Raw genomic sequence first — 18,494 nt, forward strand, 5'->3', positions numbered from 1 at the left:
TGCCCACTGTCTCCGTACCAGCCTAATATTTGGAAGTATGACAAGCCAATCTCATAGCTGCCACTGTGCTGCCACTTTGGGGCTGCCTGACTGCTTGCCAATAATGTAAACAAAAGCATGTTTAAAAAATAGTTTTTAAGATACAACAATGAAAGGGGTAGAAAGTACCGAAGAAGTTTAGCGGAATGAACTGGAAAGAACTGGGCAGATTATGAAGTTTATAAAGATTATAACTCAGATCTACTAAGTGAGACATCTCAAAATATGAATTCTGTTCAGGCTGACTTCTTGCTAAGGGAGAAAAGGTCTGATACTCATACAGATATTCATATACTGGTATGACAGTAACACTGAAATTCTCCTGATCCAATCGGTAAATAGCTCTGCCCCATGGTAAATGGGTAAATAGCCAATCAAGTGTCTGCCAACTGCCCTCACCCCTTGACCTTCCCAGGATCCAGCACCTAAAGGAGTAATCTTCAGCACAACAAATGGTATACAGAACCCTGCTTCACTGCTAATATTTATTCTAATAAGTTGGTGCCCATATTACCCTGGTTCTTCATATTTTTAGTATTACCACCAAGAACAAGACAGTATATGCCTGAAGAATATAAATTACATACACACACACATGCACACCATTTTTTTTCTAGTATCAAAAAAACGTTAAAAAGGAAACTTTAAAAAGGACTGGAGGGCTTTCCTGGTGGTGCAGTGGTTGAGAGTCTGCCTGCCGATGCAGGGGACACGGGTTTGTGCCCCGGTCTGGGAAGATCCCACATGCCGCGGAGCGGCTGGGCCCGTGAGCCATGGCCGCTGAGCCTGCGCGTCCGAAGGCTGTGCTCCGCAACGGGAGAGACCACAACAGTGAGAGGCCCGCGTACCGCAAAAAAAAAAAAAAAAAAAAAAAAAAAGGACCGGAAATAAAAGCAGAGTAGAACTGTCAAATAAAGAAGGGAATAGACTAAGAAGGGCTGGCAGCAAAGCAATGGATAAAAATTACAGCAAACCAAGGAAATAAAGCTATACTAAAGATTCCTGTTTAAGTAAAATAAAATTATACATTTTCCTAAAATATCTGATACCATAGTAAAATAGTTTCTTGCACTCTATATGGCTGGCTAAGGGTGATTTTATGAATGATTCATTACAACAGACAGGATATTAGAAATAACTGGGTAACTAAATTGGTTGAACAGAGACAACAGTATTAAAGAGACATCTTACTCCAAATGCATGATTTCAAGTAGGCCTTCAATATCACCAGGTAATCAAAAGATATGTCCCTGTCCATTCACTCTTCCATTTAGTGACTATTACAAATCCTCATCTCTCTTCTCAAAACTCCTATCCTATCCTCACTCTCACCTGATAACCTTTCTTTCTACTTCCCTTAGATGACTAAACCAACCAAAAGAACTTCCACAGGCTTCTACACCACATCTACCCTATATCAGCATCTGTACCCTGATACTTTGCCTTCCTACCTGGTTTCATACATAATTATTCAAGCCCCTATTTCATCTCCACTCACATATTCAAGGATACTGCCCCAGCAATTCCTCTTTGACTCTTTATATCATAAATCTTTTCCTGTCTAATGGGTCATTCCTATTAGCATACAAACATTCTGTTATTTTTCCTAATTTATAAGAGCCTTATTTTGTCCCCACTTCCCTCCAGCTACTATGCTATTCTTTTCCCCCTTTTGCAGCAAAACCACTCCAAAGCATTGTCTATGGCTACTGTCCCCAACTGCCCTCTGTCCAGAGATTTCTCATAACAACTGCTCTTCTCAAGGTCAACAAATGACATCCTTTCTAAATCCACTGGTCAGTTCTTAGTCCTAATCTTCTTGACTGACCCACAGCATCTGACATCATTGACAGTCCCTTTGCATAGTCTTCCTTCTTCATTTACCTTACAGGACAGCACATTTACTGGTTTTCTTTCTGCCTCACTAGGTCACTCCTCATTCCCCTTTGCTAGCCCCTCCTTTTGTCCCAGACTTCTTAATGTTGGAAGGGCCCCAGGGATCAGTCCCTGGTCCTCTCTTCTCAATTTACACTCACTCCCTTCACTATATATCTACCCTTAAGTTCCATCCATATGTAAACGGCATCCCAATTCCTATTTTCAACTCACACCTCTCTCCCGAACACCAAAACATATATGTAATGGCTCCCTCAAATATGCCTAACAACATTTCTGGCAACTCAGAATTTCCAGTATCTTCAAACCAGAACCCCTGATCTGCCTCCTCAAAACTTGCTTCACCTACAGCCTACCCCAGTGAAAGTAGTATCAATTCCATCCTTCTGGCTGCTCAAGTCAAAAGTCTTGAACTCATTCTTGGCTATTTTTCCTCTCACACACAATATCCAATCCATCAGGAGAGTTTACTGACTCCACCTTCAAAGTATGTCCAGAATCTCGGGGCTTCCCTGGTGGCGCAGTGGTTGAGAGTCCGCTTGCCGATGCAGGGGACACGGGTTCGTGCCCCGGTCCGGGAGGATCCCGCATGCTGCGGAGCGGCTGGGCCCATGGGCCATGGCCACTGAGCCTGTGCGTCTGGAGCCTGTGCTCCGCAACGGGAGAGGCCGCAACAGTGAGAGGCCAGCGTACCGCAAAAAAAAAAAAAAAAGTATGTCCAGAATCTCAAAGCTCACCAACTCCACCACAACCACTACCCTGATCTGAACCACCATCATCTCTTCCATGGATTACTGCAAAAGTCTCCCAACTAGACTCCCCATTTCTACTCCTGACCCTGTATAGTCAATTTTCAACACAGCAGTCAGAATGGTCCTTTTGAAACATATGTCAGATCATGTTACGCTCTGCTCAAAACCTTCCCCAATGATAATCAGAATAAAACCCATTTTTTTTTAAGAAGACCTAAAGAGTCTTCCATTTATTTCCTGTCAGGACCTTTTCAAGTTTGGAATAGTTTGAGATCAGGAACAAGACAAGGATGCTTAATCTAGCCTCTTTTATTCAACATAATATTGGACATTCTAGCCACAGGAATCAGACAGCAATCAGAAATAAAAGGAATGAAAACTGCAAAGGAAGACTTAAAACTGTCACTGACTGCAGATGATATGATACTATACATAGAAAACTCTAAAGACTCCACCAAGAAACTATTAGGACTAATAATTCAGTAAAGTTGCAAAATACAAAATTAATATACAGATATCTGTTGCATTTCTATGCACTAATAAAGCTCTATCAGAAAGAGAACTTAAGAAAACAATCCCGTTTGCAATTGCATCAAAACTAATGAAATACCTAGGAACAAATTTAACTAAGGAGGTGAAAGACCTGTACTATGAAAACTAAGAAAGTGATGAAAGAAATTTAAGATGACACAAATAAATGGAAAGATATACTATTCTCATAGATTGGAAGAATTAATGTTGCTAATGTGCCCATAATAATCTAAAGCAATCTATGGATTCACTGCAGTTCCTATCAAGGTACCAATGGCATTTTTCACAGAACAAATAATTCTAAAGTTTTTATGGAAACACAAAAAACCCAAAGAACCAAAGCAATCTTGAGAAAGCTAGCAGTATCACGCTCAGTGATTTCAAACTATGCTACAAAGCTATAGTAATCAAAACAGTATGGTACTGGCACAAAAAAAGACACATGGATCAATGGAACAGAATAGAAAGTCCAGAAATGAACCCATGCTTATATGGTCAATTTTCTACAACAAAGGATGCAAGAATATACAATTGGGAAGAGACAGTCTTTTCAATAAATGGTGTTGGAAAAACTGGACAGCTACGTGAAAAAGAATGAAACTAGACCTCTTTCTTACACCATATACAAAAATAAACTCAAAATGGATTAAAGACTTAAATATAAACCCTGAAACCATAAACATGCTAGAAGAAACACAGGCAGTAAACTCTTTGACAGTGGTCTTAGTAATATTTTTTTTGGATCTCTGTCCCCAGACAAAGGCAACAAAAGCAAAAATAAACGTGTGGAATTATATCAAACTAAAAAAAAAAAAAAAAGCTTTGCAAAACAAAACAAAAAGGCAACCTAATGAATGGGATAAGACATTCACAAATGATATATCTAGTAAGAGGCTAAAATTCAAAATATACAAAGAACTCATACAATAGCAAAAAAACAATTCAATTAAAAATGGGCAGAGGACCTGAATAAATACTCTTTCAAAGAAGACATGCAGATGTCCAACAGGCACATGAAAAGAGGCTCAACACTGCTAATCATCAGGGAAATGCAAATCAAAAACCACAGTGAGAAGTCACCTCCCAACTGTCAGAATGGTTATCATCCAAAAGACCAAAAAAATAACTGTGGGCAAGGATGTGGAGAAAAGGGAACCTTCATGCACTGTTGATAGAAATGCAAACTAATGTGGCCACTATGGAAAACAATATGGAGGTTCCTCAAAAAATTAAAAATAGTACTGCCATATGATCTAGTAATTCCACTTCTGGGTATTTTTCCAGAGAAAACAAAAAAACTAATTCAAAAATATATATTCTCCCCAATGTTGATATGTTCATTGCAGCATTATTTACAATAACCAGGATATGAAAGTAACCATCAATAGATGAATGGATAAACAAAATGAGATATATACATATATTCTTAGAACCAGAAAGCAGAAATGGTGGTTGCCAGGGGCTGAGGGGGATTGGGGAAATGCGGTGATGTTGGTCAAAAAGTACAAACTTACAGTTATAAGATGAATAAGTTCTAAAGATCTAATGTTTAGAACATTAGCATGGTGTTTACTGTTCATAATACCATTGTACTATATACCTGAAATTTGCTGAAAGAGTAGATCTGAAGTGTTCTCACCACAAGAAAAAATAACTATGGAGGTGCAAAATATCACTGAAGATATTCTATGATGATGATTTATTCATCTATTTAATTTCAAGACAGATAAACCTCAAATATCAAACATGAGTGTCAACAGATAATGGAAGTATTCTTGTAATCGTTCATCTGAATCTTCCTCCCACCTACCAAAAAAAGGATTTTCTCAACTAAAAAGTACAAATTTAATCTTTGGAACATATCCCTGTCCCTGTGCAATTTTTAAAGATGGTGTTCTTGAACAATGAACTATTTCACTACACCTTAAATATATTAAGGAAGCTACCTAATCAAACTGAGAGAAGAGTTTATAAGCCAGATATTTCAAAGCCAGCAGTGTCCAATAGAACTTTCAAACAACAGGCACATGTGGCTACTAGGCACTTGAAATGTGGCTAGTGTGACTAAAGAATTGGTTTTTTAATTAAATTTAACTGAACTTTAATTTTCATAGCCACACGTGCCTAGTCCCATTTCAAACTATTAAAAATTTCAAACAGGAACGAGCTGGCTAGATCTTCTGATTTGATTTAGAAGCTCTATGTATAGTATAAAATCTGAACCATTATCTTCCATTCATTACTAATTATATACCCACTCTTACTGTTTAATTCTTTTAACTCTTACATTTTACTTACTTGGGTTTAGATGACATGTCTTTGAAGGTGAATTTAGACCTTTCTTTAAGGCGATTTTTCAGTTCTTCAAGTTTGTGCATCTGCTTTACTATTTGTGCAATGCTTAAACTGACTGTTTTATCAGGTGCTGGAAACTCTGCTGAAAAAGTTTGACCTCTACTTATCTAAAATAATAAAATTAGCCAGTTACTTAGGAAATACTCATTTTTCTCCCATACCTCAAAGAAATTTCATCATTTCATTTATCATATATAAATATTGTATTATTCTTATCTATCTATAGCTATAATCACATACTAATATTTCACAATATTAGTGAAATTATATGAGCAATTGCCTAGCAACAGAATTATAGCTAAGTGTTGGCTTTTACATGTCAGAGCTCAAATTCAATCTTCTGTTTATTATTTTAATATATAAGAATTTTAAGCAAGTTAAATAACAATTATAACAGGATCAGTTAAAGGCAATTCAAAATATTTAAAAGAGAACTCTAATCCTTATGATGGGAGGAAGAGCTGAAAAAAGAAAAGTAGTCAAGCCATAGTCTTAGGACATAGCAAATAGAAATTCTAACATTGGGAATTTAAAACAGAGACTTCACTTTAGTAATGGTTACCTGAATGGGATTAAGATATAACAGCAGGAAATAAGTACTGGGTAATGTACTGGAAGTCTGAGACTGTGGGATGCAGAACAGGTGGAAGGGAAGCTGAAGTTGTGTGAATACTCTATGGACAAGGGCAAGATCCCTAATAAGAGGACATCAATCATAAACTGAACCTAAAAAGTGACATAGCAATCAGCTACAATTATCAATTTATTGCCTCTCATCTAAAATCCATTCTTCACTGTCCTGTTTATAGTAGTGGAACATTTCTGTCTTGACAGGCAGCATGATGTTAACTTTTGTCAGCAGAGGGCCCTAGACACTAGAGGAGGAAGAAGCTTTTCTTCCAAGTTCTGTCATCTCTCTGCTTAATCCTAGGGCAGTACACAGTGTAACTAGTAGTACTCACCTCCAGCAAATTTCAACAGCACCACCCCTATGGATGGTTTCCTGGCAAGGTCCCTGGCATGGCACATTCCCCACAGGCAGCTTTTCCCAGAACTTTAAGGACTAAACCACAAACATAGCCAAGGTAGAACTAGAATAATTCTCTAATTCCCTAAGGCTATCCTGGAAATCATTCTGCTGTATTAATAGCATACATAAAATCTTTTCCAAAATAAGGATAGAGACCAGTATTTCTCAAACTGGTGGCAAAGCACGTGAAAATAAAAGTATAAAAAACTCATTAAAATAACATTAAATTTAAAGAAAACAAATATATAATTTTATGAATAAGCATATATCATATTATGCATGACTTTTTAAATACAGGAGAAATATTTAAGTTGATAAGTTTTGTCTTGCCACTTATTTACTATTTTGTGTAAATTATGGAAAGAATAATAATTAATTTTCCATTTTTCCATTTTAGGAGAAAGAATGGGTCAAATTCAGAGTAGACCACATACATGCAGGAGTATTGTATATAAATCACTAAGAAACATTTTAGTCTACCCATTTATTCCTTCTTTACCTAAATCAAAAGATTATAACCAATGGTTATTAAAAATTTTTAACTTATACCTCAAACTGGTTTTCAAATGAGACAAAATATTAACTTAATTAACAAGAAATGCTACACTTACCTCTTCCATCTGATTGACCTGTCGCTGAAACCACTTTAAATAAAAGAAGGAACAGAAAGGAAACAATATTGACAAATCAATTTCTGCAGTGAAATAAATGTGTGTGTGTGTGTGTGTGTGTGTGTGTGTGTGTGTATCAAATATTAGTCCTACACCAAACATCATTTTATCTTAGGGTTCAGAATGGGGCTAAGGCAACATGTAACTGAAACGTAAAATTTTTAAATATATATAGCAGCAAGTTTGGGAGTTATTTTTACTTCCTCAAAACTTAGAAAACGCTTTTTCACTTATATGTATTTCTGTATTAAATTTTAGTAGGCAATATATTGAACATACCTTAAAAAGAGATTCCAAAATCTGAAAATAAAGTTTTAATGAAAACATTTAAAAATAAAGTTCCTCACAATGTATGATATAATAAAATATTTAATTCAAGTCTCTTGAAATTTTCAATCACCAAAATACACAAGTTTCTAAAATATAACTATAAATCTATAATCCAATCACAATATTTTTATATTTACAGAGTTTTTAGTACATCTTGCATAGACAACTTAGTTCTAGAAAAGAAAAAGAATCTTCCATTGTTACAGATCTACATTAAAAAAACCCAAACTAATTCACATATATGATTTCATATATTTTCTTAATATAGGTAAGAAATAAAATTTAAGTTCTTCTCAGAAGAGCATTATTTTTTTCATAGAGCTGAGAGTACAATAATGAAAAGCATTATCTTATGAATATTATTTCTTCAATATAACTTTGCTATGCTAAAAGGTCTAAGAATCAAGATATAAAATATTACACTACTACTTGATTTTTTAAATGGAAAATGCAAAGAACTGGTTTGGGAGATTATGAGAGAATATGAATATACAAAACCTATCACACGGTCCGAACTACCAATATTTACCATTTACTAAATGTAATGCTAACCTGATTACATTTGCCACAAAAAACAACCAAACCCACTCTATTACAACCGAATAAAAGTTTTGAATTACATTATTAAAGAAAAATTTTATTACATGCATTCAGGCAGAAGAAAAGTTGCTTAACTGAAAAAAATCAGGCTAGTCTAAATTTCTCTTCTTTGACACTAACTCTAGATCAACAGTTCAAAAACTGTGACACCACAACCAAAAGCATCAGCATCACCTAAACAACCATATTTGTTAGTAATGCAGATTACTAGGCCCCACCCCAGCCTACTGACTCCAAAGCTCTAGTAAGTAGGACCAGTAATTTGTATTTAAACTATCTATCCCTCCAGTTGATTCCTTTGCATGCTAAAGTTTAAGAATCACTGCACTAAATAATAAGAAAGCATAGGTCTAAGGAAAAACGGCTGAGACCCTCAAGAAAACATACCACAGCAAATTAATGTCCACATCTGAAGGAAAATATTTTCAGCTGTATAAGGATTTAGAAAGTAATGTCCAATAAGGCATACTACCTTGCAATAAAGTCATTCTTTCCACTATCTGGAGAGATTCCAAGGTTCTCAAAATCTCCTTTACTGTCTGGGAACGTAATGGGAATCCCTTGTATGTGTCAATTCATCCACTCATTGCAGTCAGGGTTCTACAATTACTTAAACCACTTAAAGCCTAGAGAACAGTGGCTTTCTTAACTACTGAACCATCAATAACACACCATCAATTATTACTGGTACTGCTGAATGTAGGACATTATTGATAAAAATAAGTGGAATATGAAAATTGCCCAGAAGTGAGGAAAACCAACATTAGACACAACACTAAGCAGAAAAAAAACTTCTATGATACTACGGAGCAACGTCTATAAAGTTCTTGGGGGAAATATTAAACCTCCATTCTAATTTTAAAGATATTATCATTTAAATGTGAAGCCAAAATGAAACTATTTGCAAGAATTCAGAGATTTAGAAACTATTTTACCACACATTCTAACCTAGCAAAACAATAAGTTAATCTCAGAAAATGAACACAAGAAAAAACTATAAGCAAAGTAACAAGGAAATACCCTACTCTACAAAATTGTTGTTAATGGGGCTGGCATTTAATGTAGCTGTTATAAAAAGCTTCCTAAAGAGAAGATAGCATAATGTTTAAAAAAAAAGGAAAGTAATAGTAATATGAAACTGACATACCAGATAGACACAGGGTGTCACAGAAGCCAAGGGAAAGGCACTTCAAGAACAAAATGGTCAACAATGTCAAATCTGCTGAGGTGTCAAGAAAGATGCACACTTGATTTAACACTATGGGAGTCATTACTATCTTCAGATGGCTAGTTCAGTAGACACTGGGGGCAGAAGGCAAACTGAAGTACAGATAAATGGGAGAAATATGAAGTAAGTATAAGAATATTTTTGAAGAGTACTGTGTGGGAAAAGGTAGAACAATGTTGGGCAGTACTGGAAGGAAATATGCACTCAATGGAAGAATTTTATAAAACCTTGTTTAAAAGTCAACATTTTACTTTTTTATGATGGTAACATCCATAATCACATTCCCTGGATACTAAAAATTACTAAAAGGGTAGAATACATCTTGATATTTTTATGGGCTATTTGTATTTCCTCCTTTGCAAACACCTTTTTTATCTCCTTTGAGCATCTTGTATTGATTTACCTTATACTTATTGACAGGTAAATGTTATCTATATACTCTGGATTTCCTCTGTCTGATATATGTGATCTAAGTATTTTCCACTATTTGAAACTTCTGCACTTCTCTTTATGAATTTTTTACACAATAGAGGTTTTAATATAGTTGAATTTAGCAATCTTTCCCTTTATGACTTATATATTCTTCTGTAATTGTTCCTTGCTCCAGGTCATAATGACAGCCTCCTATATCTGTTTCTAAATATGTTATTGCTTTTGATTTTTTATTAGGTCTTTAGTCCATCAGAAAATGATTTTTGTATATACTATAAAGAATAAACTTTTTTTATCTTATAAATAACCACTGTTCCAGGGCCATTTATTATGCTACTACTTCTCTATCATTAATAAAATTTTCCATATATAAAAGGGTCTATTTCTGAGCCTTTATTCAATTCCATTGGTCTATCTAACCTTGCACCAAAAGCACACAACCATAATTCATATAGCTTTCTAACAAGTCTTGATATCTGCTAGGGCAAGTCCTCTCACCTGTTCTTTGTCTTCAGAACTCACTTGGTTATTCTTGGTCCATTTAACTTCTATATAAAATTCACAGTCAGTTGCAAATTTCCACCAGAAAGATAAACCTATTTGGGGAATTAGGGAGTGATGACAGCAAAAATGGCTGTAGGGAGTTCCAAGGGCCTATCCTCCACAGAAAACACTGAAGAAAAAGTGAGCAAAAACTGTTACAATCAACTTTGTGAAAACTCTGGGAAACACTGAAGGCTTTACAGGAGCCAAATAGTGATGGATCAAGAAAAATGCAGGTTAAACATGCTAGGAGACCTTTGCGGCATTTAAACTTAGCCTTGCCCCACCCACTTCCCCAGAGCACTGGCAGTCTTAAAGACAGCAGCCTCCATTCCTGGTGTGGGTATATATTACAGTTCTGGAGGAAAAAAGAGGAATTGTGTTTTTCTGTTTTGTCCTGTCTAGAGGTTCCTTGAAGGACTTGTAGCTTTTACCTTTGTTTCATCTCAGAACTCTCTCAGGGCAGAAAACCAGCGAAGTGGACAGTATTCCTCAAAAAAACTGAAAGGTAGTTAAACAAGCCACTGCTCCCTGGAGAAAATGATTATAGCTGAGGCAAACAATATACATGTCAAAGCCTAGAAGTAAAAACGGGAGAGAGTTACTTTGGAAAAATAAGGATTTTGAAATTCCCATATATTAGGGGGAATCTAGTAAGCTACACACTTGCCCAGAGCAGGACTCATGCTCAGAAAATATCGTAGTAGACACTAAACTTTCACCTCTGCCTGGTCTTTAGCTCCACACAAGTAGAAAATTAAGGCTAAGGCAGTTCTGTAAACAGCCTGGCTAAGTTTTAAAGAAGTGCCTCAAAACAGAGCCAGTCTTCAAATGCCAGGAGAATTTTTTTTTCTCCTTTTCTTTATGTTTTTGTGGCTCCAGGCACTTAAGGAAATCTCTGTCAAACCCACTAGTTGACCACATCTATAGGAACAGAAACCTGAGAGATGAAACACAACAAAAACTACAAACTTGAAAAACAGTTTAGATTTCTATTTTCCAGTTTGGCACGTAAGAAGCCTAGATCCACCACATTGTCCTAACAACAAGTAAAAAGCTGAACAAATTAAAAATCAACAAATCTTCTTAAATCTATCACAGAACTAAAGTCACAGAGCAAAAACTATGGCCTCCAAAATTGGAGAGACAGGCAATACAGAAGATCACAAATTACTGGAGCAGAAATCTGTGAGCACAAACCTCCACAGTACTGGGGTACAAAAACCTAAAGTGTAAATGGTGAATCGCTGCAGGCTCAGCATGGACAAGCTTGAGAGTTAAAAATTCTGGGGATGGGGCCAAGTTTTGAGGGATTTTTTTTAGTAATTAAACATACACTTACTACTTGGTGTTTACCCAAATGAATTGAAAACTTATACACATAAAAAAACCTGCACACAGATGTTTATAGCATCTTTATTTGTAACTGCTGAAACTTGGAAGGAAGCATGCTGCCTTTCAGTAGGTAAATAGATAAACAACCTGTGGCACAAGACAATGGATTATTCTGCACTAAAAACAAACGAGCTATCAATCCATGAAAAGACATATAGGAATCTTAAATCCTTACTACTAAGTGAAATAAGCCAATCCAAAAACACTCCAAACTGTATAATTCCAACTATACAACATGGTAAAAAAGGAAAAATACGGAAACATAAAAATCAGAAGCTTCCAGGATTTTTAGGGGGCAGGGAGGGATGCATAAGTGGAGCAGAGAGGATTTTTAGGGCAGTGAAACTATTCTGTATGATAGCATCATTGTGATGCATGTCATCATACATTAGTTAAAACCCACAGAATGTACACCACCAAGAGGAAACCTTATGTAAACTATGGACTTTGGGTGATAATGCTGTCAATATAGGTTCATAATTCATAAAAAAGATATCACTCTGGTGCACAATGTTGATAGTAGGGGAGGTTGTGCAAGTGGGAAAAAGGGGTATATGGGAATTCTCCGTACTATCTGCACAGCTTTGCTGAGAACATAAAACTACTCTTAAAATAAAATCTATTTTATAAAATAATAGTTTAGGAAAATCACTAAACAATCAATACAGCAAGAAATAAGAATAAAATTTGAGGAGAGGAAAATCTGATGTCCAGAGTTATAAAATTAAAAATGTCTAGTTTTCAACAACACTTATGAAGCATTCACAAGAACAAGAAAGTATGACTAATTCCTTGGAAAAATAAACAAACATTGTCCCTGAGGAAACTCACATATTGGATTTAGTAGACAAAAACTTTAAATCTACCGTCTTAAACATGCTCAAAAGCTAAAGGAGAGGCTGCGTTCAAGATGGCGGAGTAGAAGGACGGGCTATCACTCCCGCTTGTGAGATCTCTGGGAATCACAACTAACTGCAGAACAATCATCGACAGGAAGACACTGGAACTCACCAAAAAAAATACCCCACATCCAGAGACAAAGGTGAAGCCACAATGAGACGGTAGGAGGGGCGCAATCACAGTAAAATCAAATCCCCTAACTGCTGGGTGGGTGACTCACAGACTGGAGAACACTTATACCACAGAAGTCCACCCACTGGAGTGAAGGTTCCAAGCCCCACATCAAACTTCCCAACCTGGGCATCTGGCAATGGGAGCAGGTGTTCCTAGAGAATTACACTTTGAAGGCTAGTGGGATTTGATTACAAGACTTCGACAGGACTCGGGGAAACAGAGACTCTACTCTTGGACAGCACACACAAAGTAGTGTGCGCATCGGGACCCAGGGGAAGGAGCAGTGACGCCACAGGAGACTGAACCAGACCTACCTGGCTAGTGTTGGAGGGTCGCCTGCAGAGGCGGAGCGTGGCTGTGTCTCACCGTGAGGACAATGACACTGGCAGCAGAAGTTCTGGGAAGTATTGCTTGGCGTGAGCCCTCCCAGAGTCTACCATTAGCCGCACCAAAGAGCCTGGGTAGGCTCCCCTGTTGGGTCACCTCAGGCCAAACAACCAACAGGGAAGGAACACAGCCCCACCCATCAGCAGACAAGCAGATTAAAGTTTTACTGAGCTCTTCCCACCAGAGCAACAGCCAGCTCTACCCACCACCAGTCCCTCCCATCAGGAAACTTACACAAGCCTCTTAGATAGCCTCATTCACCAGCAGGCAGACATCAGAAGCAAGAACAATAATTCTGCAGCCTGTGGAACAAAAACCACATTCACAGAAAGACAGACAAGATTAAAAGACAGAGGGCTATGTACCAGATGAAGAAACAAGACAAAACCCCAGAAAAGACAACTAAATGAAGTGGAGATAGGCAACTTTCCAGAAAACGAATTCAGAAAAATGATACTGAAGATGACCCAGGAACTCGGAAAAAGAATGGAAGCAAAGATCGAGAAGATGCAAAAAATATTTACCTAGAAGAATTAAAGAACAAACAGAGATGAACAATACAATAACTGAAATGAAAAATACACTAGAAGGAATCAACAGCAGAATAACTGAGGCAGAAGAACGGATAACTGACCTGGTAGATAGAATGGTGGAATTCACTGCTGCGGAACAGAAAAAAGAACGAAAAGAAATGAAGACAGCCTAAGGGACATCTGGGACAACATTAAACACAACAATATTCACATTAAAGGGGTCCCAGAAGGAGAAGAGAGAAAGGACCCGAGAAAATACCTGAAGAGATTATAGTCAAAAACTTCCCTAACATGGGAAGGGAAACAGCCACCCAAATCCAGAAAAAGCAGAGAGGACCATACAGGATAAACCCAAGGAGAAACACGCCAAGACGTATAGTAATCAAATTGCAAAAAATTAAAGACAAAGAAAAATTATTGAAAGCAGCAAGGGAAAAACAGCAAATAACAAACAAGGGAACTCCCATAGAGTAAGAGCTGATTTCTCAGCAGAAACTCTACAAGCCAGAAGGGAGTGGCATGACATATTTAAAGTGATGAAAAGGAAGAACCTACAACCAAGATTACTCTACCCATCAAGGATTTCATTCAGATTCAATGGAGAAATCAAAGGCTATACAGACAAGCAAAAGCTAAGAGAATCCAGCACCACCAAACCAGCTCTACAACAAATGCTAAAGGAACTTCTCTAAGTGGGAAACACAAGAGAAGAAAAGGACCTACATAAACAAACCCAAAACAATTAAGAAAATGGTAAGAGGAACATACATATCAATAACTACCTTAAACGTGAATGGTTTAAATGCTCCAAGCAAAAGACACAGGCTCGCTGAATGGATACAAAAACAAGACCCATATATATGCTGTCTACAAGAGACCCACTTCAGACCTAGACACATACAGACTGAAAATGAGGGGATGGAAAAAGATATTCCACGCAAAAGGAAATCAAAAGAAAGCTGGAGTAGCAATTCTCATATCAGACAAAATAGACTTTAAAATAAAGACTATTACAAGAGTCAAAGAAGGACACAAAATAATGATCAAGGGATCAATCCAAGAATAACAGTTATAAATATTTATGCACACAGGAGCACCTCAATACATAAGGCAAATACTAACAGCCATAAATGGGGAATCGACACTAACACAATCATAGTAGGGGACTTTAACTCCCCACTTTCACCAATGGACAGATCATCCAAAATGAAAATAAATAAGGAAACACAAGCTTTAAATGATACATTAAACAAGATAGAGTTAATTGATATTTATAGGACATTCCATCCAAAAACAATGGAATACACATTCTTCTCAAGTGCTCATGGAACATTCTCCAGGATAGATCATATGTTGGGTCACAAATCAAGCCTTGGTAAATTTAAGAAAACTGAAATCGTATCAAGTATCTGTTCTGACCACAACGTTATGAGACTAGATATCAATTACAGGAAAAACACTGTAAAAAACACAAACACATGGAGGCTAAACAATACACTACTAAATAACCAAGAGATAACTGAATAAGTTAAAGAGGAAATAAAAAAATACCTACAAATGACAATGAAAACACGATGACCCAAAAACTATGGTATATAGCAAAAGCAGTTCTAAGAGGAAAGTTTATAGCAATACAATCCTACCTCAAGAAACAAGAAAAAATCTCAAATAAACCACCTAAAGCAATTAGAGAAAGAAGACCAAAAAAACTCCAACGTTAGCAGAATGAAAGAAATCATAAAGATCAGATCAGAAGTAAATGAAAAAGAAATAAAGGAAAGAACAGCAAAGATCGATAAAACTAAAAGCTGGTTCTTTGAGAAGATAAACAAAATTGATAAACCACTAGTCAGACTCATCAAGAAAAAAAGGGAAAAGTCTCAAATCAACACAATTAGAAATGAAAAAGGAGAAATAATGACTGACACTGCAGAAATACAAAGGACCATGAGAGATTACTGCAAGCAACTCAATGCCAATAAAATGGACAACCTGGAAGAAATGGACAAATTCTTAGAAAAGTACAACCTTCTGAGACTGAACCAGGAAGAAATAGAAAATATAAACAGACCAATCACTGAAATTGAAAACTGTTATTTAACATCTTCCAACAAGCAAAAGCCAAGGACCGATGGATTCACAGGCAAACACTATCAAACATTTAGAGAAGAGGTAACACCTATCCTTCTTAAACGCTTCCAAAATATAGCCGAGGGAGTAACACTCCCAAACTCATTCTATGAGGCCATCATCACCCTGATACCAAAACCAGAAAAAGATGTTACAAAAAAAGAAAACTACAGGCCAATATCACTGATGAACATGGATGCAGAAATCCTCAGCAAAATATTAGCAAACAGAATCCAACAGCACATTAAAAGGATCATACACCATGATCAAATGGGGTTTATCCACTTGATAAAGAAATGCAAGGATTCTTCAATATATGCAAATCAATCAATGTGATACACCATATTAACAAATTGAAGGATAAAAACCATATGATAATCTCAGTAGATGCAGAAAAAGCTTTTGACAAAATTCAACATCTATTTATAAAAACTCTCCAGAAACGAGGCATAGAGGGAACTTAACTCAACATAATAAAGGCCATATATGACAAACCCACAGCCAACGTCATTCTCAATGGTGAAAATCTGAAACCATTTCCTCTAAAATCAGGAACAAGACAAGGTTGCCCACTCTCACCACTCTTATTCAATACAGTTTTGGAAGTTTTAGCCACAGCAATCAGAGAAGAAAAAGAAATAAAAGGAATCCAAACTAGAAAAGAAGAAGTAAAGCTTTCACTGTTTGTGGATGACATACTATACATAGAATCCTAAAGATGCTACCAGAAAACTACTAAAGCTAATCAATGAATTTGGTAAAGTGGCAGAATACAAAATTAATGCACAGAAATCTCTGGCATTCCTATACACTAATGATGAAAAATCTGAAATAGAAATTAAGGAAACAGTCCCACTTCCCACTGCAACAAAAAGAATAAAATGCCTAGGAATAAACCTACCTAAGGAGACAAAAGACCTGTACGCAGAAAACTATAAGACACTGATGAAAGAAATTAAAGATGGTACAAACAAATGGAGAGATATACCATGTTCTTGGAATGGAAGAATAAACATTGTGAAAATGACTCTACTACCAAAAGCGATCTACATATTCACAGCAATCCCAATCAAACTGCCAATGGCATTTTTCACAGAACAAGAATAAAAAAATTTCACAATTTGTATGGAAACACAAAAGACCCCGGATAGCCAAAGCAATCTTGAGAAAGAAAAACGGAGATGGAGGAATCAGGCTTCCAGACTTCAGACTATACTACAAAGCTACAGTAATCAAGACAGTATGGTACTGGCATAAAAACAGAATTATAGATCAACGGAACAGGATAGAAAACCCAGAGGTAAACCCACGCACTTATGGTCACCTTAATTTTGATAAAGGAAGCAAGAATATACAATGGAGAAAGACAGCCCCTTCAATAAGTGGTGCTGGGAAAACAGGACAGCTACATGTAAAAGAATGAAATTAGAACACTCCCTAACACCATACATTAAAATAAACTCCAAATGGACTAAAGACCTAAATGTAAGGCCAGACACTATAAAACTCTTAGAGGAAAACATAGGAAGAACAGTCTTTGACATACATCACAGCAAGATCCTTTTTGACCCACCTCCTAGAGAAATGGAAATAAAAACAAAAATAAACAAATGGGACCTAATGAAACTTACAAAGCTTTTGCACAGCAAAGGAAACCATCAACAAGGTGAAAAGAAAACCCTCAGTGTGGAAGAAAATATTTGCAAATGAAGGAACTGACAAAGGATTAATCTCCAAAATATACAAACAGCTCATGCAGTTCAATATCTAAAAAAAGCAACCCAATACAAAAAGGATAGAAGATCTAAATACACATTTCTCCAAAGAAGATATACAGATTGCCAACAAACACATGAAAGGATGCTCAACATCACTAATCATTAGAGAAACGCAAATCAAAACTACAATGAGGTATCACTTCACAACAGTCATAATGGCCATCATCAAAAAAATCTACAAACAATAAATGCTGGAGAGGCTGTGGAGAAAAGGGAACCCTCTTGCACTGTTAGTGGGAATGTAAATTGATACAGCCACTACAGAGAACAGTATGGAGGTTCCTTAAAAAACTAAAAATAGACCATATGACCCAGCAATCCCACTACTGGGCCTATACCCTGAGGAAACTATAATTCAAAAAGAGTCATGGGGCTTCCCTGGTGGTTGAGAGTCCACCTGCCGATGCAGCGGACACGGGTTCATGCCCCGGTCTGGGAAGATCCCACATGCCGTGGAGCGGCTGGGCCCATGAGCCATGGCCGCTAAGCCTGCGCATCCGGAGCCTGTGCTCCGCAACGGGAGAGGCCACAACAGTGAGAGGCCCACGTACTGCAAAAAAAAAAAAAAAAGAGAGAGAGAATCATGCACCACAATGTTCATTGCAGCACTATTTACAATAGAGCCAGGACATGGAAGCAACCTAAGTGTCCATCAACAGATCAATGGATAAAGAAGATGTGGCACATATATACAATGGAATATTACTTAGCCATAAAAAGAAATGAAATTGAGTTATTTGTAGTGAGGTGGATGAACCTAGAGTCTCTCATACAAAGTGAAATAAGTCAG

At 36.8% G+C, this 18,494-nt stretch overlaps 1 protein-coding gene across 19 annotated transcripts in view; it reads right to left on the reverse strand.

The window, feature by feature from the left end:
• Positions 1 to 18,494, reverse strand: part of CCDC7 (coiled-coil domain containing 7) — a 271,954-nt gene that overhangs the window by 240,041 nt on the left and 13,419 nt on the right. For all 19 annotated transcript variants that reach the window (XM_073801610.1, XM_073801617.1, XM_073801609.1 and 16 more), the window contains exons 5-7: positions 7,554 to 7,574; positions 7,215 to 7,247; positions 5,517 to 5,680 (exon numbers count right to left, since the gene is read on the reverse strand). In XM_073801610.1, the coding sequence (XP_073657711.1) occupies positions 5,517 to 5,680; positions 7,215 to 7,247; positions 7,554 to 7,574 (218 nt within the window). The remainder of the gene's footprint in view (positions 1 to 5,516; positions 5,681 to 7,214; positions 7,248 to 7,553; positions 7,575 to 18,494) is intronic.

Source organism: Tursiops truncatus, chromosome 2 (assembly GCF_011762595.2).
Source record: "Tursiops truncatus isolate mTurTru1 chromosome 2, mTurTru1.mat.Y, whole genome shotgun sequence".
In the NCBI taxonomy this organism is placed as follows: Eukaryota; Metazoa; Chordata; class Mammalia; order Artiodactyla; family Delphinidae; genus Tursiops; species Tursiops truncatus.